This window comes from Corythoichthys intestinalis, chromosome 13 (genome assembly GCF_030265065.1).
Source record: "Corythoichthys intestinalis isolate RoL2023-P3 chromosome 13, ASM3026506v1, whole genome shotgun sequence".
Taxonomy (NCBI): domain Eukaryota; kingdom Metazoa; phylum Chordata; class Actinopteri; order Syngnathiformes; family Syngnathidae; genus Corythoichthys; species Corythoichthys intestinalis.
Genome location: NC_080407.1, coordinates 13443876 through 13471389, shown reverse-complemented (window position 1 = coordinate 13471389; position 27514 = coordinate 13443876). Strand labels below are relative to the sequence as shown.

General features: G+C 41.2%; 1 protein-coding gene across 8 annotated transcripts in view; it reads right to left on the bottom strand.

Annotated features, from left to right (window-relative positions):
- col7a1l (collagen type VII alpha 1-like) overlaps positions 1–27514 on the bottom strand; it is a 120164-nt gene that overhangs the window by 69267 nt on the left and 23383 nt on the right. For 7 of the 8 annotated variants that reach the window (XM_057855882.1, XM_057855885.1, XM_057855879.1 and 4 more), the window contains 18 exons: positions 24058–24238; positions 20131–20311; positions 19909–20068; positions 15575–15668; positions 14760–14933; positions 14532–14695; positions 12437–12566; positions 12253–12369; positions 12029–12184; positions 8699–8815; positions 5061–5207; positions 4870–4989; positions 4648–4806; positions 4337–4450; positions 4116–4265; positions 3920–4057; positions 256–402; positions 68–187 (listed from right to left, as the gene is read on the bottom strand). In XM_057855882.1, the coding sequence (XP_057711865.1) occupies positions 68–187; positions 256–402; positions 3920–4057; positions 4116–4265; positions 4337–4450; positions 4648–4806; positions 4870–4989; positions 5061–5207; positions 8699–8815; positions 12029–12184; positions 12253–12369; positions 12437–12566; positions 14532–14695; positions 14760–14933; positions 15575–15668; positions 19909–20068; positions 20131–20311; positions 24058–24127 (2458 nt within the window). In that variant the 5' untranslated portion in view covers positions 24128–24238. Of the gene's footprint in view, positions 1–67; positions 188–255; positions 403–3919; positions 4058–4115; positions 4266–4336; positions 4451–4647; positions 4807–4869; positions 4990–5060; positions 5208–8698; positions 8816–12028; positions 12185–12252; positions 12370–12436; positions 12567–14531; positions 14696–14759; positions 14934–15574; positions 15669–19908; positions 20069–20130; positions 20312–24057; positions 24239–27514 lie in introns of those variants that run through there. The other variant, XM_057855886.1, reaches the window with a different exon arrangement.

The following is a 27514-nucleotide window of genomic DNA, read 5'->3' as shown; positions in this document are numbered from 1 at the left end:
TGGAGGGTGATTCTGGTTATTGATTCAGAAAATGCCAGACGAAATGGATGAAACGGATGGTTCCAACCTGAGATGTGCCTCCAGCTGAGGAGATAGCCGGAGACACCCGCTACTCGGTTCCAGCTCAAAATCGTGCTGCTGTTCGTGGTGTTGACGGCTGTAAAGCCAGTCACTTTTGGGAGGTCCACTAAAGTGCAATGAAAGACATAAAATTAAAACAGTGCATTAGTTCTGCTCTTTACCAGACGGACTCACATGTTCGTGCTGTGACCAGGACAGAACTTCCCTCCCGGTTTCCCGCCACGGACGACACTTGGATCTTGTAGGCCGAACCCTCGCGTAGGTTCTTGATAGTAAAAGTTGTCACACCGGCCGGGAGCGTAATGGACCTCTCTTCTCCCCCTTAAGCAGTCAAACAGGTCGTAAAACCTATGCTACATGTTAACCTACATTAGGGGTCCCCAAACTTTTTCCTGTGAGGGCCACATAACTCTTCCCTTCTCTGATGAGGGTCCGTGGTCAGTTTGTAACAGAAAAAGTGTGATGATTGCAGGAGTGCCGAAATGTAAAAATTGATTGTTTTTCAGAAAGCCACAATCAAATAACCCTTTCTAGATTCTTCACGGAACAAAAATAAATAAAATGAAAATAATATAATATAGTATAATTAGGGCTGTCAAACGATTAAAATTTTTAATTGAGTTAATTACAGCTTAAAAATTAACCGTAATTAATCGCAATTCAAACCATCCATAAAATATGCCGTATTTTTCTGTAAATTATTGTTGGAATGGAAAGATAAGACACAAGACGGATATATACATTCAACATACGGTACATAAGTACTGTATTTGTTTATTATAACAATAAATCAACAAGATGGCATTAACATTATTAACATTCTCTTAAAGTGATCCATGGATAGAAAGACTTGTAGTTCTTAAAAGATAAATGTTATTACAAGTTATAGAAATTTTATATTCAAACCCCTCTTAATGTTTTCGTTTTATTAAAATTTGTTAAATTTTGAATCAAAAAATAAACTAGCAGTTCGCCATTGTTGATGTCAATAATTACACCATGCTCACTCCCCAAACCCATAAAATCATTTGGACCCAAGTGCCAGCAGAGAGCGCCAAACACCAAAAAACAAGTAACAAGCGGACGTTACACTTCTGTCATTTTAATCTGTTTGAGTGGGGCATGTGCGTTAATTGCGTCAAATATTTTAACGTCATTAATTTAAAAAATCAATTACCACCCGTTAACGCGATAATTTTGACAGGCCTAAATATAATATAATAATAACACTATTAATTAAATAGATAATAACAAATAACCCTCTCTGGGTTCTTCACAGAAAAAGCCAGGAAATAAATAACACAAGTTAAAAAAAACAAAAAAACAAAAAAAGAAAAAAGTTCAGGGGGCCGGACCAAATGTGGAGGCGGGCCGGAAACGGCCGTAGTTTGGGGACCCCTGACCTACATAGTCCATCACCACAAGAGTTTATTGTTTCAGTATCATTGACAGTTACACTATCGCATTGTGATAAGATTAACCCGAAGAAAAGACGAGGGGCGACGGGAGAAGCCTCTAATACATTGCTGTAAATAGTTGTTTCGTTTATCTTCTTCTCCCTTATTTTCATCTGTTAAGTGCATCAGTGGGTTCAGCAATTATGAAAATAAAATCTAAACTGGGATTAATTCAACTTCTTACGTCTATTACACTTAATATATGATTATCTTGAAAAAATGTCTGCATAGGCTGCATTTAAAAACATTTTTAAATAAATAAGTAGAAAATGAATCATTACATTGTAATGAATGAATAAATGCACTCATAGTTATTTGGTTTAAAAAATGTCTTTCCTTCCAAATCAGGCTGTTCACATGAAGAAAAAAACCATCATAGTTATGACATGACAGTATTATGTGCATTAATGAAGGCTTCGACAGATGTCATCGAGCTTCATCCCGCAAATTATGTCGCTAACTCAGTTTATGTCCAGCTTGGATCTTTTACATCCATTCAAAAGTGAGATAATTTGCCGGATGACCCTAAATGACATCTGTGATCAGCATTTATTAATGCTCATGACAGTGTCATGTCATAATTGTAATTGTCTAATGACAGTCTTATGGCGCCACTGTCAAATAAAGTGTTACCAAATACCATAATTAGCAATTAATGAAACAACTGGAACAATAACTAAAGAAATAATTAGCACAGAACATGAATTTTGTTTGTTATTTACATCCGTAGCGCTGCAATGCATGCTAGGAGGCATGTTGGACAACAACAGTGTTGACAGCAGGTGGCAGCAGAGGTTGACTGTGGCTCCCCCAAGGGAACAGTGAAGGTCAAATGAGGCTTCTTGAAGCAATGAAGCTTTTCACTTGGTTCAAAGCTTCATTGCTTCAAGAAGCTTTGCAGCCAATTGGCGGCCAGCTTTGCAATAAAGCTTTGCAGCCGGGGAGCAGTGACGGCCAAATGAAGCTTCTTCTTGAAGCTTTGCAGCCAATTGGTTCAAAGCTTCATTGCTTCGAGAAGCTTTGCAGCCAATTGGTTCAAATGAAGCAATGAAGCTTTTCAACCATTTGTTTCAAAGTTTCATTGCTTCAAGAAGCTTAGCAGCCAATTGGTTCAAAGCTTCATTGCTTCGAGAAGCTTTGCAGCCAATTGGGTCAAAGCTTCATTGCTTCGAGAAGCTATGCAGCCAATTGGGTCAAAGGTTCATTGCTTCGAGAAGCTTTGCAGTCAATTGGTACAAAGCTTCATTGCTTCAAGAAGCTTTGCAGCCAATTGGTTCAAAACTGTATTGCTCCGAGAAGCTTTGCAGCCAATTGGCTCAAATGAAGCAATGAAGCTCTGCAGCCATTTGGTTAAAGCTTCATTGCTTCAAGAAGCTTTGCAGCCAATTGGTTCAAAGCTTTGCAGTTAATTGGTTCAAAGCTTCATTGCTTCAAGAAGCTTTGCAGCCAATTGGGTCAAAGCTTCATTGCTTCAAGAAGCTTTGCAGCCAATTGGTTCAAAGCTTCATTGCTTCGAGAAGTTTTGCAGCCAATTGGGTCAAAGCTTCATTGCTTCAAGAAGCTTCATTTGGCCATCACTGCTCCCATGGGGGACATAGTCAACCTCTGCTGCCACCTGCTGTCAACACTATTGTTGTCCAACATGCCTCCTAATCAACCTGAAGCTTCTTGAAGCAATGACGCTTTTCAGCCAATTGGCTGTCAAGCTTCAAGAAGCTTCTTCTTCTTGAAGCAATGAAGCTTTGAACCAATTGGCTGCAAAGCTTCATTGCTTCAAGAAGCTTCATTTGGCCATCACTGGCAGCAGAGGTTGACTATGTCCCCCAAGGGAGTCCCTTGGGGGACATAGTCAACCTCTGCTGCCACCTGCTGTCAACACTGTTCTTGTCCAACATTACTCCTAATCAACCTGAAGCTTCTTGAAGCAATGACGCTTTGCAGCCCATTGGTTTAAAGCTTCATTGCTTCGAGAAGCTTTGCAGCCAATCGGTTCAAAGCTTCATTGCTTCGAGAAGATTTGCAGCCAATTGGTTCAAAGTTTCATTGCTTCGAGAAGCTTTGCAGCCAATTGGGTCAAAGCGTCATTGGTTCGAGAAGCTTTGCAGCCAATTGGTTCAAAGCTTCATTGCTTCAAGAAGCTTCATTTGGCCATCACCTTGGGGGAGACAGTCAACCTGATGCTTCTTGAAGAAATTAAGTTTTGAACCAATTGGCTGCAAAGCTTCATTGCTTTAAGAAGCTTCATTTGGGCACTGTTGTTGTCCACCATGCCGCCTAGTCAACCTGAAATGTTGCATCCTAAAACATTGGGAGTTTTATGTCCCTACAATCCCTATGCAAACTTACGCCCATGTCTGAGCGTAAAGTTGGCAGAATCTCACCTGTGAAATGGATCCAGGAGATTTTGTAGCCGCTTGCACCAGGCGTTTGCTTCCAGGAGAGGGTGACGGAGTTAACACCAGTGTCAACAATCTTGACCTCCTTCACCAGCTGGGGTGGCTCGGAATCCAAGGCAGCAGCTATGATTGAAACATTCATTAATGTAGGCATTAAGCAAGAACATCAAATTTTCGCTACCTGTGACTTGCATTAAGGAGATTTCCGGACCCTCGGTGTTACCATATATGGCACGGACTGTCACCGTATAAACCGAGTGCGGGTTAAGCTCCGTGATGTGATAAGCGAGGACGCTGTTGTCCAAATAGCGCGACTGCGAGCTGCCGTCGTCTAAAAACATGAAGCACGCGACACTCAGGAATGTAAAAGATGAGGGCGCAGGCAAGGGAGATAAACTTTACCTGCATTCCAGGTGATTTTGTATTCAGTCGCGCCAACTATTGGACTCCACTGCACGTCGATGGAAGTGCTGGTGTAGGATGTCACTTCAAAACTGGACACGTAACCTAGAGGAGCTGAGGACGGTCGAGACACAACTTAAATTGACGTACAATGAAGGCAATAGACATCTGATCCATTTGAACTGGGAAGGTTTACTCCCAGGACGTCTTCTGGTGACAAACTAATTTGAATTCACTGCAGAAGAGCCACATGATTGGATGTCTATCACAGTCGATGGCACTGAAAGTTTATTCCAAACGTGGTTACTGACATGTTCGGAAGGTTGCAGTGATGCCAGGGCCAACCACTGATCCGAACAGCACATAAAGAGTCAAGGCATACTCCGTGTCATGGGCCAAGTTTTTCAGCTGGTACTCAATGGTGGTTCCATTCAGCGCTAACTGCCTGGGGCGGTCTCGACCCGCGAACTCTGATAAACACACAAAAAATATATAAGCGGACACTCTCCCCGGTATTCAAATGTCCGGCGCACCTATTGTGGGTCCCCAAGCCAGCCGGTACCCCGTGGCCCCCGACACGCCGTTCCACGTGACGACCGCCGTGCTGGTGCTGACGGCCGAGACCTTCAAGGTCTGCACGGCGCTGCTGTCCACTAGCGGGACGGCATTGAGTCAGTTCATAGAAATGATGTCTTGTTCAGGTTCTTTCTGGAGTGGCGGTTACATGTCTCGACTTTGGCGGACGTGACGGGCCCCTCAATGTCTCCGAAGATTGGGTTCATGGTGATGGTGTACTCGGCGCCCGCGTGGAGGCCCTGAATCATGTAGAAGTCGAAGGTGTCCCTCAGGTTGATGTTTTCAATGTGGCCGTCTAAAAATACACGAGACATGTCAAATACGCGATATTTGTACGTATCCTGCAAGCTAGGGCGTAGGTTTGCATAGGGGCGGTAGGGGCATAACACTACCAACTAGGGTTGTTCCGATCATGTTTTTTAGCTCCCGATCCGATCATTTTAGTTCGAGTATCTGCCGATCCTGATATTTCCCGATCCGATTGCTTTTTTTTTGCTCCCGATTGAACTCCAATCATTCCCAATAATTTTTCCCGATCATATACATTTTGGCAATGCATTAAGAAAAAAATGAATAAAACTCGGACGAATATATACATTTAACATACAGTACATAAGTACTGTATTCGTTTATTATGACAATAAATCCTCAAGATGGCATTTACATTATTAACATTCTTTCTGTGAGAGAGATCCACGGATAGAAAGACTTGTGACTTTGTATATTGTGACTAAATATTGCCATCTAGTGTATTTGTTGAGCTTTCAGTAAATGATACTGTAGCCATCCCAAATGCATGATGGGAAGTGGAACCATGACTGTGCGTAGTGCTACCAATTGATATATCTTCTCTGCGTTGGGAAATAACATAAGGTGTTAAGAAAAAGATCAATTGCTACCTTGCTTCCCATGATATTTTTAATCGTAGGGAGCGGGATTGTAAGACTTTAGCCAATTAAAAAAAGGCTCCAAAGGTTGCCAAAATTCACTCTACTCATTTTACACTGCCTTTTATCTCTCTATATAGGTAAAACGGCACCATTACAGATTGAGCGCGACAATGCGTGAGTGGGTCGTGCAGCGCATGCATTAATTGCGTTAAATATTTTAACGTAATTAATTTTTAAAAATTAATTACCGCCGTTATCGGGATAAATTTGATTACCCTGCCTTAAGCCTAAACTAAAGACTCTGGATGAGTGTACCATTATGTCTGTAAAGTTAAATACAATTAGAAAACAATTTAATTAAAAAAAAAAAAAAGTATTAAAAAAAGGCATGGCCGATATTTTTTTGCCGATTCCGATACTTTGAAAATGACGTGATCGGACCCGATCGATCGGCATCGATCGGGACTTCTCTACTAAAAACGTTTCAGGATGGGGACTTTAGTTATATAGGTAATTTAGATCGTCTTCCCATATGGTGTAAGGATAAAATTGACCCGACCAATATTACATAAATTACAGTACTTTCATTATGGTCAGACTTACATTGACCCCTTTTCACTTGCTGTATGCACCAGCCCATTTTTTCCCCCCTCAAATGTACGTTTGATTGGCTAATGACTTGACGTGCCCCCTCCCAGACACACACGCATTCCTTTCACGGCCCGACAGAAATACATGTCGTCAACATGCCGCCGCCTCCTCCTCCTTCGAAGACGAGGGATATTAGTATTAGTATTACCATATTGGCCTGAATATAAGACGATGTTTTTTGCATTGAAATTAGACTGAAAGAGAGGGGGTCGTCTTATATTCACGGTCTAGACGTTATACCCATTCACGACACTAGATGGCGCCAGATATCATTGAAGCGATGTTCTGTCATGACAGATCTCAGCTACTCTCAAGTTTAACCAGTTTGCATTATTTTGTTGCAATGTTTTTCCTTATTCAGATTTGTTTCAAGACTACAGTTAGAGTTAGACTTTACTTTGATGGTTAACGCAGTTAATGCAATTTTGTTGTTCTATCACAATATGTTGGTTTATTTACATTTGAAGAAGCCATTCATTTACGAATGTGATTGCACTTTAGTTTACATATTTAAATGTTCAGATATTAAGATTTGAATGAGGCAAAATAACATGCTTTTTCTCTCAAATATATTCTTATAATCATTTGTTTCGGATGTACTGTAATTATTTTCTGTAATAAAAATTAATTTGGTGTTCAAAAAGTCTTTTTTCAAACTTGAGTCTTGAAAAAGAGGAGGTCGTCTTATAATCAGGGCCATCTTATATTCGGGCCAATACGGTAATTATGAGTTTTTTCCGTCAGTAGCCGCTGTAAGTAATTTAAAAAGACGTTAATGTTGTGGAGGCGGGGAACACACCACTAATTTTGCTACTGAAAGTCCGACCTGCATCAGAATTAGCATAAGATTAATCTGTGAGAATTTCTTGAACTCGAGGAGGAAGCTGCTTTGAGAGAAATATCCTCTTGTATGTTTTTTAGCCTTAACGATAAACTAAGAAATGTAGTGAACCAAGGTTTACCTCCTTTTCTCCAGTGTTCATTTTTATATTATTCATGTGGTCACAAACCAGCCCAAAGGAGCTTTCATTTTTTGTTGAGATTGTCCTTGCTTGTGGACAAAAGCAGTGTGACAAAATGTTTTAGTATTTTTTTAAAACAAAGGTTAAAAATCGAACTGTGTATCACCTGAACCAAAACATATTCACTGCAAAAATCCACCAACTTAAAACTGAAAAAAAAAGAACAACAACCTTAAATTCCCTTGTTTTCAGTGTAAATCTACTAGAAATAAGAGAAATTATCTGCCAGTGTTTCAATTTTACTCACTTAAATCTCTTTAAATTAGAAAAATAGCTAGCTGAAAATAAACTGAACAAAGTTTGTGTATTTTATCTTTAAAAAAATGTGTTCGTCATTGGACATTGTTTTTTTTGCCATTGAAAATGAATGGGAAATTTGGAGGGCCATGGCCGTCATTGGCATCGACTTCCATATGAGTCAATGGAATCAGGGACATTTGGGGGACACATCCTATTGACATCTGGTAATTTCCTGTTGATTTGGAGACATTGTTTTTTTTTTACCATTGAAAATGGGAAATTTGGACGTCCATGGCCGTCAATGGCATCGACTTACATATGCTTCAGTGGAATCCAAGTACATTGGCATCAATAGAATCGAAACACATATCCGTCAATGGTATTAACGTGCATAGCCCTCATTGGCATCTGTGCACATGTGTATCAATGCGATGTAAATGCCATTGAAAATGAATGGGAAATTTGGATGTCCATGGCCGTCAATGGCATCGACTTACATATACATCAATAGAGTACAAGTACATTGGCATCAATAGAACATATTCAACATACATGGCCGCCAATGGCATCAATGCAATGTAAATTCCATTGGAAGTGAGTGGGAAATTTGGATGTGGCATCCCATTAAAAATGAATGGGAAAGTTTTTGGAAAATTTCCGGGGAGCCTTTTTTTTTTTTTTTTTTTTCCAAATTCTGTATACAATCTTTATGCCCCTCACCGTCCCGCAATTTTTTATGTCCAAATTATGTGATTTGGTCAAAAATTGTAAGACAAGTAGCGTTTTAGAAAATCGGAAAATCTGCGTTAACGGGCGAACGAAAAAAATTTCGGGGTTGTTCGCACGAAAATTCCTGTCGTGTCGATATTTGAAAGGTTTGGGCTATCCCGTCCCCAGCAAAAAGTGTAGATGTAGGTTAAGCTGTGATATCATCCCTACCAATGTTGAGACCAAACCTACCCCCTTGCCTGTGAGTGTATTACCTGGTGAAGCCCACGTGAGACGATATCCTGTAGCGCCTTTAACTGGCGTCCATTTGGCCTGCACCGTGTCAGTGGTGGCATTCTGGACAAGGAGTTCTTCAATTGCGACCAACTTTACTAGTACAACACATTAAGACAAAAAATATCTGATCAGAAAATATGTCATAATCAACTATAATATCAGTGGTTCTTATCTTAACCATGCGAAACGTACCGAACCCCACAAGTTTCACATGTGGATTCACTGAATCCTTTGTAATTATATAACAAAGCATTTTTGTCAAATTCAAAACTGATATATCTAAGCTAGTAAGCTAATACCGTAATTTTCGGACTATAAAGCGCACCTGACAATAAGCTGCCACCGACCAATTGACACGAAAACGGCATTTGCTCAAAGAAAAGCCGCACTTGACTACAAGCCACAGCTGTCCTCACTGTATTGTGGGATATTTTCACCAAAAGATATTAACCAGTAACACGTTTTTTTAACCAGTGGCATCGTAAGACTTTCAAAACCAAAGTAGAAACTGCAATTTCTGGAGAAATTACTTTGCACTGTGGAGTTACAGATCTTAGCCCTGCCCAGGTTAGTTTGGTGACATTTCGGGGACAATATCAGGCCACTTCCTGATGATTTTGGGACATTTGGGGACGTGTCCTGGTCATACCAGGTCATTAAGGTCAATTGTGAGGTGTGGCCTAGTCATATCAGGTCATTTGGGAACATTTGGGGGGCGTGGCGTAGTCATTTCAGGTCATCTGGGGGCATTTGGTGGGCGTGGCCTAATCATATCAGGTCATTTGGGAACAAAACCAGATTAACCATCATGAAGCTTTGAACCAACTGACTGCAGCGCTTCATTGCTTCAAGAAGCTTCATTTGGCCGTCACCGCTCCACCTGCTGTCAACACTGTTGTCGCCCAACATGCCTCCTAGCATGCAATGAAGCGCTACAGATATAAATGACAATCAAGATTCAAGTTTCTTCAGTTACTGTTCCAGTTGTTTCATTAATTGCTAGTTATGGGATTTGGTAAACTTTATTTGACAGTGGAGCCATAAGACTACCACAATTATGACATGACACTGCAATGAGCATTAATGAACGCTTATGACAGATGTCACTTTGTGTCATCCGGCAAATTATCTCACTTTTGAAAAGATGTAAAAGATCCGAGCTCGACATAAATGGAGTTAGTGACAAAATTTTTCAGGTGACACTTATGACATCGGTCATAACCATTCATTAATGCCCATGACAATGTCATGTCATAATTATGGTGGTCTAATGACGCAGCTGTTCAATAAAGAGTTACCGATTAACCCAAATAAATCAACAGATAAGCCGCACTGGACTAGCGGTTCACAATCCGGAAATTACGGTAATTTATATATTATATTTATATAAAAAATTGCCGTTCAGAATAGGGCTGCAGCTTTCGATTATTTTAGTAGTCGATTAATCGATGAAGAAGTTAGTTCGAAAAATCGAGTAATCGGAACGGTATGAAACAATAAATGAGGATCTAAGTACAACAAAACAACAATTGGCTAATTTACAAAGCAAAAGTCTGCTAGAAAAAATGCTAACTTTTGTTTTTTATAATGCTCTTAACAAATGGTTCAAACACATATACCCACAAAACACGGCAAAATATAACTATAAATTATTATATATTAAACATTAGCTAAAAAAAACCCCAAAAACTGCTTATGTTGGTCTTTCCAGGGAGCAGCTGGATTCAGCCATGTGAAATGAGTTATATCATATTCACCATTGCCACTAGAGGGCAGTGTATCCACCCAAATCAATACAACTAAATGAGAACACTTTCCAAACAAACCATTACAATGCCACTTCGGGGTTTCAGCACTAGTTCAAAATTCTTCTCATTTTGACAGAATGTTTTATAAACAGCTCAAGATTTGAGACCACGCTGTCTATTGGTCTGTTGTATTCCCCCATACCAAGTGCGAGTCAACCTTCCACTGAGCAAACCATTTACTCCTAGCAGTTAAAAGAAATTGATTAAGCCAGTAAAATGGGAGCAAACTAGTCCAAAACCTAGTCTAAAAAGCCACTGTGCCTAGATTTAATCAGAATACGAAAACAGCGCTCTGCATTTCTTGACCTTCGCCGAACCCCTTAGACTTACTCACCAAACCCCTGGGGTCAGTGCTTAATTTGTAAATTATAAGGTGCCGGAACGCAAAGTACATATGACAGCGCAGGGATGACGAGACGGGCACAGGTCCTGGAACATATGCTGAAAATGGTGCTGAAAACAACACGCAAATGAATCCCTGATCTGTCGCTGGACATGTCACATTCTTCTCCGCTGAGTGCACTCTCGTCTCGTTTTGAATCTTCCTGAAAGCGAGCTGACGTCGCTGTTCCCGCCTTTTGCTCCAGCTGCTCTACAGGGCTAGCTGATGCGAGGGTACTGGTCTGTTGCTCCGGCTGTTGGTGGTCCACCTGGCTGACTGCTGGCGCTGTAGCTGGCCTCCACTCCGGGTGACGCTAAACCTGAACAGCTGCTGCCACGGTAGCAGCCTCCTGCCCCGGCTTGCCTGGCTGTCCGTCAACCTGACGAGCTGCTGCGGCGCTAGCCTCCTGCTGCACCCGGTCCTGCCTGATAGCATGATCACTGCAGCTTCTCTCATCACCGGTTGTTGCTTTTCTGACTTGTTTTGGACCATGTTCCTTCTTTTTGAAAAAAAGACAGTAAATTCAAATGTCTTTTTGGCATTTTGAAATCCCATTTGATCCTGGCTGCTTGCTCCTCAGATGCCGCAAATTTCGGCAAAGTTTTTATTATTATTATTATTATTTTTTAATGTCAGAGGCGTGATTTGTTGGCCCAGCTTTTCAGTGCATCAACAAATCTCCAATTCTTTCAAATGAGGTTAAATTTTTATAAACAACATGCAATTATTAGGATTGTTCTGTAAATGAATTTATGCATATTATTATTTATTTTATACCTTTTTTATTTTATTTTTATTTTTTAAAGTTCTTATATTATTATTATTATTTATACACGAGAGGTGCCGAATCTGCCCAAATAAGTACCGGAACACAGGGAGGCCAAAATCGAGAGGTGCAGGATCCTGTTCCAGCAGGATCCGGCACAAATTAACCTCTGCCTGGGGTTCGCCCAAGTTAAGAACCAATGAACTATATGATTAAAATTAAACCCTTTCTATGGAACAACAGTGCATTCCAGTGGACAAACAGTATTACTACAACTGCATAACATTTTTCCCCTAAATTTTGTGGATTAAAAATGAGCAATTACTGTTTTTCCCTCCACAAATATACGTACATGTCTTTCCCACAATGGACACAGGTTCACTCGGTCCCTGTTGATAAATCGCATGAATACTGATGGTGTACTCTTTGTCCTCCTCCAGGCTGTCAATCACGTGAGAAGACGCATCTCCCGGGAGCAGCTGCTCGTACACAAAGCCCGGTCGGTCGGCTACATTTGAGAAAGCGGACGTCAATCAGACAAAAGTAATCGGCGTCGCTAATATGTCGTCATCTTACGTCTCGGGATAAAGATCTTGAATCCGTTGAGCTTCTTGAGAGGAGGCGTCCATCCCAGACGGAGCGAGAAAAGACCTTCTTCGATGACACGGAAGTTTAATACTCGAGGTAAGGGTGCTGAAAGACAAAAATGCTTGGGGTAGTTGAGGAAAGCAACAATCGGGGGTCTCGGTAAGGTACTCACTTGTCTGGACAGTTGTAGTTGCGGACTCTCCAATGAGGCCTGGGTACACGGCGTATACGGTCAAGGAATAGGATGTTTTGGGGTTGAGATCCTCCACCAACGTTGTCGTCACATCTGCTTTAATATCAATCTTGAGAGGAAACGGTAGAATAAATAGTTTTATCGAGATACAGTGGGGCAAATAAGTATTTAGTCAACCACTAATTGTGCAAGTTCTCCCACTTGAAAATATTAGAGAGGCCTGTAGTTGTCAACATGGGTAAACCTCAACCATGAGAGACAGAATGTGGCAAAAAAAAAACAACAACAGAAAATCACATTATTTGATTTTTTAAAAAATGTATTTGCAAATCATGGGGGAAAATAAGTATTTGGTCAATACCTCAATACTTTGTTATGTACCCTTTTGTTGGCAATAACGGAGGCCAAACGTTTTCTGTAACTCTTCACAAGCTTTTCACACATTGTTGCTGGTATTTTGGCCCATTCCTCCATGCAGATCTCCTCTAGAGCAGTGATGTTTTGGGGCTGTCATTGGGAAACACGGACTTTCAACTCCCTCTACAGAATTTCTATGGGGTTGAGATCTGGATCTGGCTAGGCCACTACAGGACCTTGAAATGCTTCTTATGAAGCCACTCCTTTGTGTCCCTGGCTGTTTGTTTGGGGTCATTGTCATGCTGAAAGACCCAGCCACGTCTCATCTTCAATGCCCTTCCTGATGGAAGGAGATTTTCACTCAAAATCTCTCGATACATGGCCCCATTCATTCTTTCCTTTACACAGATCAGTCGTCCTGGTCCTTTTGCAGAAAAACAGCCCCAAAGCATGATGTTTCCACCCCCATGCTTCACAGTGGGTATGGTGTTCTTCCCAGCCTAGTGCAGGCCTACAATTTTGTCTCTGGTGTCCTTCGACAGCTCCTTGGTCTTGGCCATAGTGGAGTTTAGAGTGTGACTGACTGAGGTTGTGGACAGGTGTCTTTTATACCGATAATGAGTTAAAACAGGTGCCATTAATACAGGTAACGAGTGGAGCCTTGTTAGAACTCGTTAGAAGAAGTTAGACCTCTTTGACAGATTTACACAGATCAGTCGTCCTGGTCCCTTTGTAGAAAAACAGCCCCAAAGCATGATGTTTCCACACCCATGCTTCACAGTGGGTATGGTATTCTTCGGATGCAATTCAGTATTCTTTCTCCTCCAAACACGAGAACCTGTGTTTCTACCAAAAAGTTCTATTTTGGTTTCATCTGAGCATAACACATTCTCTCAGTCCTCTTCTGGATCATCCAAATGCTGTCTAGCGAACCGCAGACGGGCCTGGACGTGTACTGGCCTCAGCAGGGGGACACGTCTGGCAGTGCAGGATTGAGTCCCTGGCGGCGCATTGTGTTACTGATAGTAGCCTTTGTTACTGTGGTCCCAGCTCTCTGTAGGTCATTCACTAGGTCCCCCCGTGTGGTTCTGGGATTTTTGCTCACCGTTCATGTTATCATTTTGACGCCACGGGGTGAGCTCTTGCATGGAGCCCCAGATCGAGGGAGATTATCAGTGGTCTTGTATGTCTTCCATTTTCTAATAATTGCTCCAACAATTGATTTCTTTACACCAAGCGTTTTACCTATTGCAGATTCAGTCTTTCCAGCCTTGTGCAGGTCTACAATTTTGTCTCTCGTGTTCTTCGACAGCTCTTTGGTCTTGGCCATAGTGGAGTTTGAAGTGTGACTGACTGAGGTTGTGGACAGGTGTCTTTTATACCGATAATGAGTTAAAACAGGTGCCATTAATACAGGTAACGAGTGGAGCCTCGTTAAACCTCGTTAGAAGAAGCTACACATCTTTAACAGGCAGAAATCTTGCTTGTTTGTAGGTGATCAAATACTTATTTTCCACTCTAATTTGGAAACAAATTCTTTAAAAATCAAACAATGAGATTTTCAGTTTTTTTTCCACGTTCTGTCTCTCATGGTTGAGGTTTACCCATGTTGACAATTACAGGCCTCTCTTATCTTTTCAAGTAGGAGAAGTTGCACAATTGGTGGTTGACTAAATACTTGCTCCACTTTTATGAGGTTGTTTTCCACTTTGGTTACCTGTCTGCGTTGTGTATGAACAGGTTTCCCGCTGGAACTGAGGGGGATGACGAAGAGTCGATAGGAAGCGATGTCACCTGTCGCCGCAGTCCACGTCAGTCGGAGCGAGCTGTATGCGAGTTCGCTTGCTTGAAGGTCTCTTGGACCCGTGACGGGTTCTTTGACTGGACGGGAATTTACATTATGATCGTTTTAGTTGTAGCGAATGAGTTCATGCGTTTCCCTCACCAGGCTGGATTGCTTTGACGGGTCGCGGCGGCTCCGAGGCGGTGAAACACACTCGGCGGGACAATTTGGGGAGGACGCTCTCCAGGAGGGAGAAATCGACACCCATCAAAAGGTGCTCCTCATGCGGCGGGGACACTACGGTCCTCAGCTCGGCCTCATCAGCTCCCCTTAAACCTGAACACAAGTAGTAGTAGTTTTCGTCATCCACTAGGGGGAGCTGTGGCATTTCCAATTTCTTCTCAGTTAAACCAGCCTCCTGCTTTAAAATAAGAATGAAACAGCACATTTTCCATTAGCTGACTCAGGCTTCTAAATGTAAATTTATTTACCATAATTAGATGTTCACAGGTTATTCTTATTTTGACAGAATTTCATCAATTTACCCTTTGGTAAGCCACATGTCAGCATATATGTGCTATGTTTACAGCACAACTGTCTTTTTGATTATTGAGGAGCATCCGCAGGTTTGCTTGATGATGAATAAGAGGAGCGGGGCTCGGCGTCAGAGGTGGAAATGAATCGGTCGGTGAATAATGGCCGCAATTAGCGAGCGATTGGCTAATGAGCAGTAATTATTGCAGTGCTCCAAGCAAGCGGAGTAAAATGTGTGTGGCTACTGCACATGCGTAGAAGTGATGACTTGCATTCTATACAGCGGTGTGACTTTGAAATACCAATATGGCCTAATCACAAGGTTCCTGAATCTGATGAATCGCAACAGCCCAGGACATTAATTTCTAACAGCGGCGGTCCGGATAAGATCTGAGAGGGCCGCGGCAGTGCGGATGTTGAGGGAATTCGTAATGCCAGCTCACCGACCGCAAACAGCGAAATCCCCTTGTCGGCCACTTCTTTGGCTGCGGCGGCGAAGGGGTCGTCCGAGGGTCCGTTGGTGATCAAAATGGCCACCTAAGCAGAAAGAAAATGGGTTCTGTCACTGTGCTTGGACAACAACAACAAAGAAAAACAAAATAGCAATGCATTTTATTGTACTCTCTAAATTACAGTGGAAGAAAAGTATCTGAGCCCTGTGGAATTTCTCACATTTCTGCATAAAATCAGCATCAAATGTGATCTGATCTTTGTCAAAATCACACAGATGAAAAAACAGTGTCTGCTTTAACTAAAAGCAGCCAAACAGTTATAGGTTTTCATAATTTAATGAGGATAGTATGCAAAGAATGACAGAAGGGGGAAAAATAAATAAGTGAACCATTTAATATTTTGTGCCCCCCCTTTGGCAGGAATAACTTTAACCAGATGCTTCCTGTAGCTGCAGATGAGTCTGGCACATCGATCAGGGCTAATATTGGCCCATTCTTCTCGACAAAACTGCTGGAATTCAGCCAGATTCCTGGGATGTCTGGCATGAATCACTGTATTTAGGCATCTCAATTAGGTTCAAGTCTGGACTTCGACTTGGCCACTCCAGAACGTATATTTTGTTCTTCTGAAACCATTCTGAAGTTGATTTACTTCTGTGTTTTGGATCATTGTCTTGTTGCAACATCCATCCTCTTTTTAGCTTCAACTGTCTGACAGACGGCCTCAGGTTTTCCTGCAAAACATCCTGATAAACTTTTGAATTCATTCTTCCATTAATGATTGCAAGTTGTCCAGGCCCTGAGGCAGCAAAACAGCCTCAAATCATGATGCTCCCTCCACCACGGTGGGTATGAGGTGTTGATGTTGGTGAGCTGTTCCATTTGTCTTCCACATATGACATTGTGTGTTGATCCCAAACAATTCAACTTTGGTTTCATCAGTCCACAAAATATTTTGCCAAAACTTCTGCGGAGTGTCCAAGTGCCTTTTTGCGAACATTAAACGAGCAACAATGTGTTTTTTAGACAGCAGTGGCTTCCTCCATGGGGGCCATAGTTTTACATATCGTCTATGTGTGCTCAGAGATACTAATCTTGGCCAAACGTACAGTAGTTCACTCAAGTTCCTGTGATGTCTGCCATGAATCGGTGTCTTAAGGTCATGCCACAGCATCTCAATGGGGTTTAAGTCCGGACTTTGACCTGTATTTTGTCCTTCTGAAACCATTCTGAAGTTGATTTACTTCTGTGTTTTGGATCATTGTCTTGTTGCAGCATCCATCCTCTTTTTAGCTTCAACTGTCTGACAGACGGCTTCAGGTTTTCCTGCAAAACATCCTGATAAACTTTTCAATTCATTCTTCCATTATGATTGCAAGTTGTCCAGGCCCTGAGGCAGCAAAACAGCCTCAAATCATGAGGCTCCCTCCACCACGGTGGGTATGAGGTGTTGATGATGGTGAGCTGTTCCATTTTTAATCCACACATGACGTTGTTTGTTACCCCCAAACAATTCAACTTTGGGTAATCAGTCCACAAAATATTTTGCCAAAACGTCTGTGGAGTGTCCAAGTGCCTTTTTGCGAACATTAAACGAGCAACAATGTGTTTTTTAGACAGCAGTGGCTTCCTCCATGGGGCCATAGTTTTACATATAGTTGATGTGTGCACAGAGATATTGGACTGTGCCAATGATTTCTGTAAGTTTTAGAGACACTCTAGGGTTCTTTTTTACCTCTCTGATTATTCTGCACTGAACTCTTGGCGTCATCTTTGGTAGACAGCCACTCCTTGGGAGAGAAGCAACACTGCCAAACTCTCTCCATTTGTAGACAACTTCTCTGACTGTCGATCGATGAACATCCGGTCTTTTACAGATGGTTTTGTACCCTTTCCCAGCTTTATACAAATCAACAATCCTTGATCGCAGGTCTTCAGACAGCTCTTTTGATTGAGCCCTAAAACACATCAGACAATGCTCCTCATCAAACAATTCTTAACAGGTGTGTGTTTTACAGTGGGCATAGCTGCTTTAAACCACTCATCAGTGATTGGGCACACACCTGACTTAAATTGTTTGGTACAAATTGGTTTCAATTGCTCTTTTAGAGGCAGTTTACATGATGACTTTGCGACACAAAGACGCAATGACTGCATTGCGGTTCGTATGGCGTCGGCGAAAACGGAAGGCAAAGACGCAAACCTTGGAATCCTGCCTCCAAAGTGGAAGAATTCGATTGCGGGGGCTTGAGGGAGGCTTGCTCCGCATGCATATCAAAAGCTCCTGTGGTGCGGGACCGCGCCGATAACGTCAGCACTCGTACACGTCACAGTGGGCAGCGCAGCAAAAATGGCAGAACGTCGGCTTTAATTTACTGTTTTTATAATTTCTTTAACTTAGATATGTTGAATGTTTCCATTTTTGTGCCTTTTTGAACAAAACTTGGAGTGGGCAGGCATATTGTCTTCTGGGCTGAGGAGGTCAAAGTGCATCCTTCGCTGTTGCCTTGTAAATCTGCACTGCCCCCTAGGGCCTGGCATGAATACTACATCGTTTTCATGCGGAATTGCGACATTCTTCGAATGCAGACTGAACCATATAAATGAAAACATGAAATTTTTCGCCTTCTCGGAGAGTCACCATGTAAACGGCCCCTAAGCCTCCTTAGGCAGAGGGTTCACTTCCTTACTTTTCCCCCTTCTGTCATTGTTTGCATGCTATCCTCATTAAAATATGAAAACTAGGGCTGTCAAACGATTAAAATTTTTAATCGAGTTAATTACAGCTTAAAAATTAATTAATCGTAATTAATCGCAATTCAAACCATCTATAAAATACGCCATATTTTTCTGTAAATTATTGTTGAAATGGGAAGATAAGACACAAGATGGATATATACATTCAACATAGGGTACATAAGGACTGTATTTGTTTATTATAACAATAAATCAACAAGATGGCATTAACATTATTAACATACTGTTAAAGCGATCCATGGATAGAAAGACTTGTAGTTCTTAAAAAAAAATGTTAGTACAAGTTATAGAAATTTTATATTAAAACTTCTCTTAATGTTTTCGTTTTAATAAAATTTGTAAAATTTTCAATCAAAAAATAAACTAGTAGCCCGCCATTGTTGATGTCAATAATTACTTACACAATGCTCATGGGTGCTGAAGCCTATAAAATCAGTCGTACCCAAGCGCCAGCAGAGGGCGGCAAAACTCCATAAAACACAAGTAACAAGTGAGCGTTTTACTGTACTGTCATTTAAATCTGTCTGAGCGGGGCATCAGCGTTAATTGCGTCAAATATTTTAACGTGATTAATTAAAAAGAAATAATTAACGCCCGTTAACACGATAATTTTGACAGCACTAATGAAAACCTATGAATGTTTGGGTGGTTTTAGTTAAAGCAGACAGTTTTTTTTTCATCTGTGTGATTTTGACAAAGACCAAATCATATTTGATGGTGATTTTATGCAGAAATGTGAGAAATTCCAAAGGGTTCAGACACTTTTTCATACCACTGTACTGTAGAATTGACGACAATTCAATCGTCATTTTTCTGCATATTCTCTGGAAATACATGAAGACGTTACTCCTCAGTCCAGTAAATCCTTATCGTTCCCTATCGGTGTCAATGGCAGCCAACGAGTTAAATTAGAACAAAAAAAAATTAAAAGTCGTCTCCAGATTTAGCTACTGTGTGTACTTTACAACACCAATCCATTCCACAGTTTCAACATTTGTACAGTTGTGTGCTGAATAATTAACAATTCAATGTTTGAGTTAAAAAAAAAAAAACTAATTTGAAAACGGCATCGCGCTCGTTAAAGCCCCCCGCAGATTTGTTCATGGTTTATTTCATAATTGAATTTATAATTGAATAAATCAAGTGACAAGAACAAGCGGTATGCCACTGAGACTAGCAATTTGCTCATTAATAAATATCAAGGAAAGTTCACGTCAAGTTCAAGAAAGAAGCAGCAGTAGCAGGACCGCGTCAATATGAGATTGTAGCCGCCGCTCGCATGCGGCCCGCTGGTACAAACTCAATATATCAGCCTAATCCTCTGCCTGCCGCCTTCCCACGTCAAGTGCAAAATTATTCACCCGCACACTCACAAGATAGCGAGCTGATGGGAATGCTAACCGGCAGAGTTACTCAAAGTCTCCCCGCTGCTGATAGAGAAGGAAAAGACTTCACATTTTATCACTTGACAAGTTTAGTTGCAGTCTGGTGCAGGCTGCTCGGACTTTTATGTGCTTTTGGAAGTCACCGGCTTCCTTTATCTTGAAAGGAACTGTTTTTACAGGTACCTTGGGTGCATGGTCTCGACTGATGGCGGGGCTGAAAACCTGCTCTGACAGAAAATGGAGGGCGGCGCCCGTCTTCCTGGCTCCGCCTTCATACGGTAGGACCCGGATGGCGTCCAGCACCTCCTTCAGGGAGTCGTGGTCCGTCAGAGCGATGCGCATCCTGCATGGCAAACGGAAGTGAGGAGAGATCCCGTATTCAGTCGCCGGTGCGTCAACTTTTACCTGGGCACGTCCCCGAAGACCGTGACCCCGAAGCGGACGCCCTGGGCTCCCACGAGGCTGCCGTCGAAAGAGGAGAGCATCGCCGAGATGAAGTCTTGAACCTCGGAGAAGCCGCTCATTCCGACGCTCCATGACTCATCCACCAAGAAGACGATATCAGCTTGCACTGCGGTCCGGCAAACTGCCATAAAAATCATTTATATTAGTGCCAACAGAAGGTGTCTTAAAAGCATCCCAACAATATCAACTTGTTCTCCTCTCACTAGATGGCAGTCTTGCTTCATCCAGTTTTCCCATGCTCATCCTGCAGCAAGCTCCACAAAATCCCATGAATGCTTAATGAGACTCAAGTCAGCCCCCAAAAAGAGCATCAATATTCCCAGCAAACCAGCAATAAAACTTGAGCACAGCAATGAGGAACGCTTAGAATATTAAGGTAAACACAGCCCGCCTCCCCGAGCTAACAGGCGCTTTTTAATGGCTTTTTAAAGTCGACATCCATGAACGAGATGTGCAAAGTAGAACGAGTAAATAAGACATTGTTCTATCAGTTGTAACTTCACCACATTATCTGTTTTACGCATTAGGGTTATCTTATGAGTCTGTCTTACTACCACAGCGCATACTCTGTATATGTCATACACAAGGGCGTAGGTTTGGTCTCAACATTGGTAGGGACGATATAACAGCATAATCTGCATGTACACTTTTTGCTGGGGACGGGACATTTATAAGGCCAAAAAGACTGGGGGTCAGGGCCACATTTCTCACCAATATGAACCTAATTAATTAATAGGCTAAATGATCAATGCAAAATAAATCTGTATTGACTTAGACTTCATGTGTATTGGTTCAGGTGATACACCGTTCGATTCAAACCTTTGTTTTCAAAAACTACTGAAGAAACATTTTGAAAACTTCCAGAATCAATGTTTGGATTTTATTAGCAAATTTAAATTGCAATATTTGAACACAAATTACATGAACATACTAGGGCTGTGAGTTAATTACAGCTTAAAAATTAATTAATCGTAATTAATCGCAATTAATCGCAATTCAAACCATCTATAAAATATGCCATATTTTTCTGTAAATTATATATATATTCTGTAAAATAAATTGTTGGAATGGAAAGATAAGACAAGATGGATATATACATTCAACATACAGTACATAAGGACTGTTTTTGTTTATTAAAACAATAAATCAACAAGATGGCATTAACATTATTAACATTCTGTTAAAGCGATCAATGGATAGAAAGACTTGTAGTTCTTAAAAGATAAAGGTTAGTACAAGTTATAGAAATTTTATATTAAAACCCCTCTTAATGTTTTCGTTGTAATAAAATTTGTAAAATTTTCAATCAAAAAATAAACTAGTAGCCCGCCATTGTTGATGTCAATAATTACTTACACAATGCTCATGGGTGCTGAAGCCTATAAAATCAGTCGCACCCAAGCGCCAGCAGAGGGCGGCAAAACTCCATAAAACACAATTAACAAGCGGGCATTTCACTCGACTGACATTTAAATCTGTCTGAGCGGGACATGTGCGTTAATTGCGTCAAATATTTTAACGTGATTAATTTAAGAAAATAATCACCGCCCGTTAACGCGATAATTTTGACAGCCCTAGAACATACACAAGAAATACAAACTTGTTAATCATCAATTAACTATAAGGGGGTAAGCCTTAGTTCACTACATTTCTTACAGTTTAATTAACATGAACAAGAGAAAACATACAGGAGAATATATCAAAGCAGCTTCCTCCTCAAGTTCGAGAAATTCACACAGATTAATGTTATGCTAACTCTGATGCAGATCGGACTTTCAGTAAATAAATTAGTGGTGTGTTCCCCGTCTCCGCAACATTGACGTCTTTTTACATTACTTTCAGTGGCTGCTGCTGGCGGAAAAAAACTTCTGATATCTCTTGTCATGTTGTATTTCTGTCGGGCTGTGAATGTGTGTGTGTGTGTGTGTCATCAGCCAATCAAACGTGTGTTTGAGGGGAAAAAAGGGACTGGCACATTAGGCAAGCGAAAAGGGGTAAATGTAAGTCTGAACCATAGTCCTCATAACCTCGAGTTATGAAGTCTACGTCTGAACATAATGAAAGTACTGTAATAATACACTTAATAATGGTTGGGTCAATTATATCCTTATAACATATGGGAAGACAATCTAAATGACCGATATAACTGAAGTCATTATATCATGCAAATAAGGTTGCTGAAAAGTTGGTGGGGACAATTTCAGCATCCTGAAAAGTTGGTCGTGTTAGGTCCCTACCATCCCTATGCAAACCTACGCCCTTGGTCATACATAATCTCTTTATAAATGCAAGATGCCAAAACCTGTCTAACTTTGACATGTAACTACGGTGTTGATCTGATCTTTGTCAAAATCACACAGATGAAAAAACTGAATCTGCTTTAACTAAAACCACCCAAACATTTATAGTCGTTCATATTTTTTAATGAGGATAGCGTGCAAACAATGACAGAAGGGGTAAAAATAATTGAACCCTCTGCCGAAGGAGACCTGAAGCAATTGAAACCAATTTTTACCAAAAACTTTAAGTCATGTGTGTGCCCTATCACTGATGAGTGGTTTAAAGCTGCCCTGCTCACTATAAAACACACACCTGGTAAGAATTGTCTTGATGAGAAGCATTGTCTGATGTCCATCATGGCTCGGTCAAAAGAGCAGTCTAAAGACCTGCGATCAAAGCTTATGGATTTGTATAAAGCTGGGAAAGGTTACAAAACCATTTCTAAAAGTCTGGATGTCCATCAATTGACAGTCAGAGAAGTTGTCTACAAATGGAGTGTGTTTGGCACTGTTGCTTCTCTCCCAAGGAGTGGCCGTCCACCAAAGATGACGCCAAGAGTTCAGCGCAGGATACTCAGAGAGGTAAAAAAGAACCCTAGAGTGTCTGCTAAAGACTTACAGAAATTTCTGGCACAGTCCAGTATCTCTGTGCACACATCAACTATATGTCAAACTATGGCCAAGAATGGTGTTCATGGGAAGACTCCACTGCTGTCTAGAAAAAACATAGCTGCTCGTTTAATGTTCGCAAAAAGGAACTTGGACACTTCACAGAAGTTTTGCCAAAATATTTTGTGGACTGATGAAACCAAAGCTGAATTCTTTGGGAGTAACACACAACGTCATGTGAGGACAAAAAATGGAACAGCTCACCAACATCAACACCTCATCCTCACCGAGAAGCATGGTGGCGTGAGCATCATGATTTGGAGCTGTTTTGCTACCTCAGGGCCTGGACAAATTCCAATCATTAGTGGAAGAATGAATTCAAAAGTTTATCAAGATGTTTTGCATCAAAACCTGAGGCTGTCTGTCAGACAGTTGAAGCTCAAAAGAGGATGGATGCTGCAACAAGACAATAATCCAAAACACAGAAGTAAATCAACTTCAGAATGGTTTCAGAAGAACAAAATACACGTCAAAGTCCAGACTTGAACCTCATTGAGATGCTGTGGCATGACCAAAAGACACCGATTCAAGGCAGACATCACAGGAATTTGAGTGAACTACTGCACGTTTGGCCAAGATTAGTCCTGATCGATATGCCAGACTGATCTGCAGCTACAGGAAGTGTCTGGTTGAAGTTATTGCTGCCAAAGGAGGGGCCACAAAATATTAAATGTGATGGTTTACTTACTTTTTTTTTCGCCCTTCTGTCATTGTTTGCATACTATCCTCATTAAAATATGAAAACCAATAAGTGTTTGGGTGCTTTTCGTTAAAGCAGACACTTTTTTCATCTGTGTGATTTTGACAAAGATCAGATCACATTTGAAATGTGAGGAATTCCAAAAGGTTCAGATACTTTTTCATACCACTGTAACCGATTGACATTAATGGGCATTGACTCAGGAAGTGATGTCATTACCTTCAGCTTGCGCCAAGACCCTTCGACATGTGATGCAAAGCAACAGGATGATAATAAAGGAGCAGCCCATTCTCTCTCCTCCTCGTCCCTTCACGATCACCCGCTCCTCCTTCGCGCGTCACAAATCCCCTTCCAGGACGGCGCTCAGGGATCATCAATTCCCGCGCTTCTTCCCTCTTATCTGAGACAGGGAAAGTCAAAGAGAGATAAAACGTGAGCAGCCATTTTTTTAAATGTTAGATTTAACTTGTGGACGTCGGTGTTGCTGAGATGCATGCAAATCACTATCACGTAACATTTATCATAAAAGCGAGAAGCGGATGGTAAAAGCGAAAGCAGCTTTTTAAACAAAAAGCATTTAATGCAGCGTCCAAACAAACACCCATTTGGAATTTGTCACATTAACAATCCAAAAGGGTATCGCACTAGTTTTTATATACACACTAAACTATCATCAGATTGGGTGTTTCCCTTTTGCTGATGAGGATGTTTGATTATAATGATGGCTCCTCAGGATATCATGCATATTTAAATAAAGAGGCTTTTCTTTTGTGAATGAAAATGAGACGATGAGTGCCGTGGTGTCCGTTGAGCTCGGGCAGACTGACAGCTTCATTATTTCCCAAGATGACAAGCATGACAAATAGGAAACAAGTTGGTTTGGCTCTCATAGCTTCAGAATGTTGTGTTCTGTGACTATACAGTGGGGCAAATAAGTATATTTAGTCAACCACTAATTGTGGTTGTTCTCCCACTTGAAAATATTAGAGAGGAATGTAATTGTCAACATGGGTAAACCTTAACCATGAGAGACAGAATGTGAACCCCCCCCAGAAAATCACATTGTTTGATTTTTAAAGAATTTATTTGCAAATCATAGTGGAAAATAAGTATTTGGTCTATACCAAAAGTTCATCTCAAAACTTTGTTATGTACCCTTTGTTGGCAATAACGGAGGCCAAACGTTTTCTGTAACTCTTCACAAGCTTTTCACACGCTGTTGTTGGTATTTTGGCCCATTCCTCCATGCAGATCTCCTCTAGAGCAGTGATGTTTTGGGGTTGTCGTTGGGCAACACGGACTTTCAACTCCCTCCTCACCCCGTGGCGTCAAAATGATAACAAGAACGGTGAGCAAAAATCCCAGAACCAAACGGAGGGACCTAGTGAATGACCTAAAGAAAGCTGGGACCACAGTAACAAAGGCTACTATCAGTAACACAATGCGCCGCCAGGGACTCAAATCCTGCACTGCCAGACGTGTCCCCCTGCTGAAGAAAGTACACGTCCAGGCCTGTCTGCGGTTCGCTAGAGAGCATTTGGATGATCCAGAAGAGGACTAGGAGAATGTGTTATGGTCAGATGAAACCAAAATAGAACTTTTTGGGAGAAACACAGGTTCCCTACTGAATTGCACCATACTCACTGTCAAGCATGGGGGTGGAAACATCATACTTTGGGGCTGTTTTCCTGCAAAGGGACCAGGACGACTGATCTGTGTAAAGGAAAGAATGAATGGGGCCATGTATGGAGAGATTTTGAGTGAAAATCTCCTTCCATCAGCATGGGCATTGAAGATGAGACGTGGCTGGGTCTTTCAGCATGACAATGATCCCAAACACACAGCCAGGGCAACAAAGGAGTGGCTTCGTAAGAAGCATTTCAAGGTCCTGGAGTGGCCTAGCCAGTCTCCAGATCTCAACCCCATTGAAAATCTGTGCAGGGAGTTGAAAGTCTGTGTTGGCCAACGACAGCGCCAAAACATCACTGCTCGAGAGGAGATCTGCATGGAGGAATGGGACAAAATACCAGCAACAGTGTGTGAAAAGCTTGTGAAGAGTTACAGAAAACGTTTGGCCTCCGTTATTGCCAACAAAGGGTACATAACAAAGTATTGAGATGAACTTTTGGTGTTGACCAAATACTTATTTTGCACCATGATTTGCAAATCAATTCTTTAAAAATCAAACAATGTGATTTTCTGTTTTTTTTTTTTCCCACATTGTCTCCCGTGGTTGAGGTTTACCCATGTTGACAATTACAGGCCTCTCTAATATTTTCAAGTGGGAGAACTTGCACATTTAGTGGTTGACTAAATACTTATTTGCCCCACTGTATGTGTGTCACGTGACTCAGAAGGGCCCCATGTTGCTTGTTGCCTGAGGCCACAGTCAAACATGGTTCCCTGATATTTTTGGGTTGCTTTGTTGCCTCTGGCACTGGACTGCTTGACTGTGTGCATGGCATTATGAAGTCTGAAGACTACCAACAAATTTTGCAGCATAATCGAGGCCCCAGTGTGACAAAAAGCTGGGTCTCCCTCAAAGGTCCAGGGTCTTCCTACAGGACAATGACCCAAAACACGCCTCAAAAAGCACTAGAAAATGGTTTGAGAGAAAACACTGGAGACTTCTAAAGTGTCCAGCAATGAGTCCAGATCAGAATCCCATAGAACACCTGTGGAGAGATGTGGCACCCTTCAAATCTCAGAGACCTGGAGCAGTTGACCAAAGAAGAATGGTTTAAACTTCCAGCAGAGCATTGTAAGAAACTGATCGATACCGGAAGCGGTTGTTTGCAGTTATTTTGTCTTAAGGTTGTGCTACCAAGTATTAGGCTGAGGGTGTCCGAGTTTTGTGTAAAATCAAATGATTAAAATTTTCAATCGAGTTAATTACAGCTTAAAAATTAATTAATCAATCGTAATTAATCGCAATTCAAAGCATCTATAAAATATGCCATATTTTTCTGTAAATTATTGTTGGAATGGAAAGATAAGACACAAGAGGGATATATACATTCAACATACGGTATATAAGTACCGTATTTGTTGATTATAACAATAAATCAACATGATGGCATTAACATTATTATCATTGTTAAAACATGGATAGAAAGACTTGTAGTTCTTAAAAGATAAATGTTAGTACAAGTTATAGAAATTTTATACTAAAACCCCTCTTTATGTTTTCGTTTTAATAAAATTTGTAAAATTTTCAATCAAAAAAATAAACTAGTAGCCCGCCATTGTTGATGTAATAATTACACAATGCTCATGGGTGCTCAAGCCCATAAAACCAGTCGCACCCAAGCGCCAGCAGAGGGCAGCAAAACTCCAAAAAACACAAGTAAGTTGGCATTGCACTGTGCTGTCATTTTAATCTGTTTGAGGGGGGCATGTGCGTTAATTGCGTCAAATATTTTAACGGGATTAATTAGAAAAATTAATTACTGCCCGTTAACGCGATAATTTTGACAGCCCTAATGAAATGATAATGATTTAACTTTTTTTCCTCTTTTTGTGCTTTTTCATTGCAAGCAAACTAAATAAAGATATTACTAACAAAGCATTTGTAATTGCAATCATTTTCTGGGAGAAACTGATAATTATTTGACAGAATTGCAGGGGTGCCAATACTTTTGTCCATCAGTGTGCATCTGTAGTGTCGCAATGCATG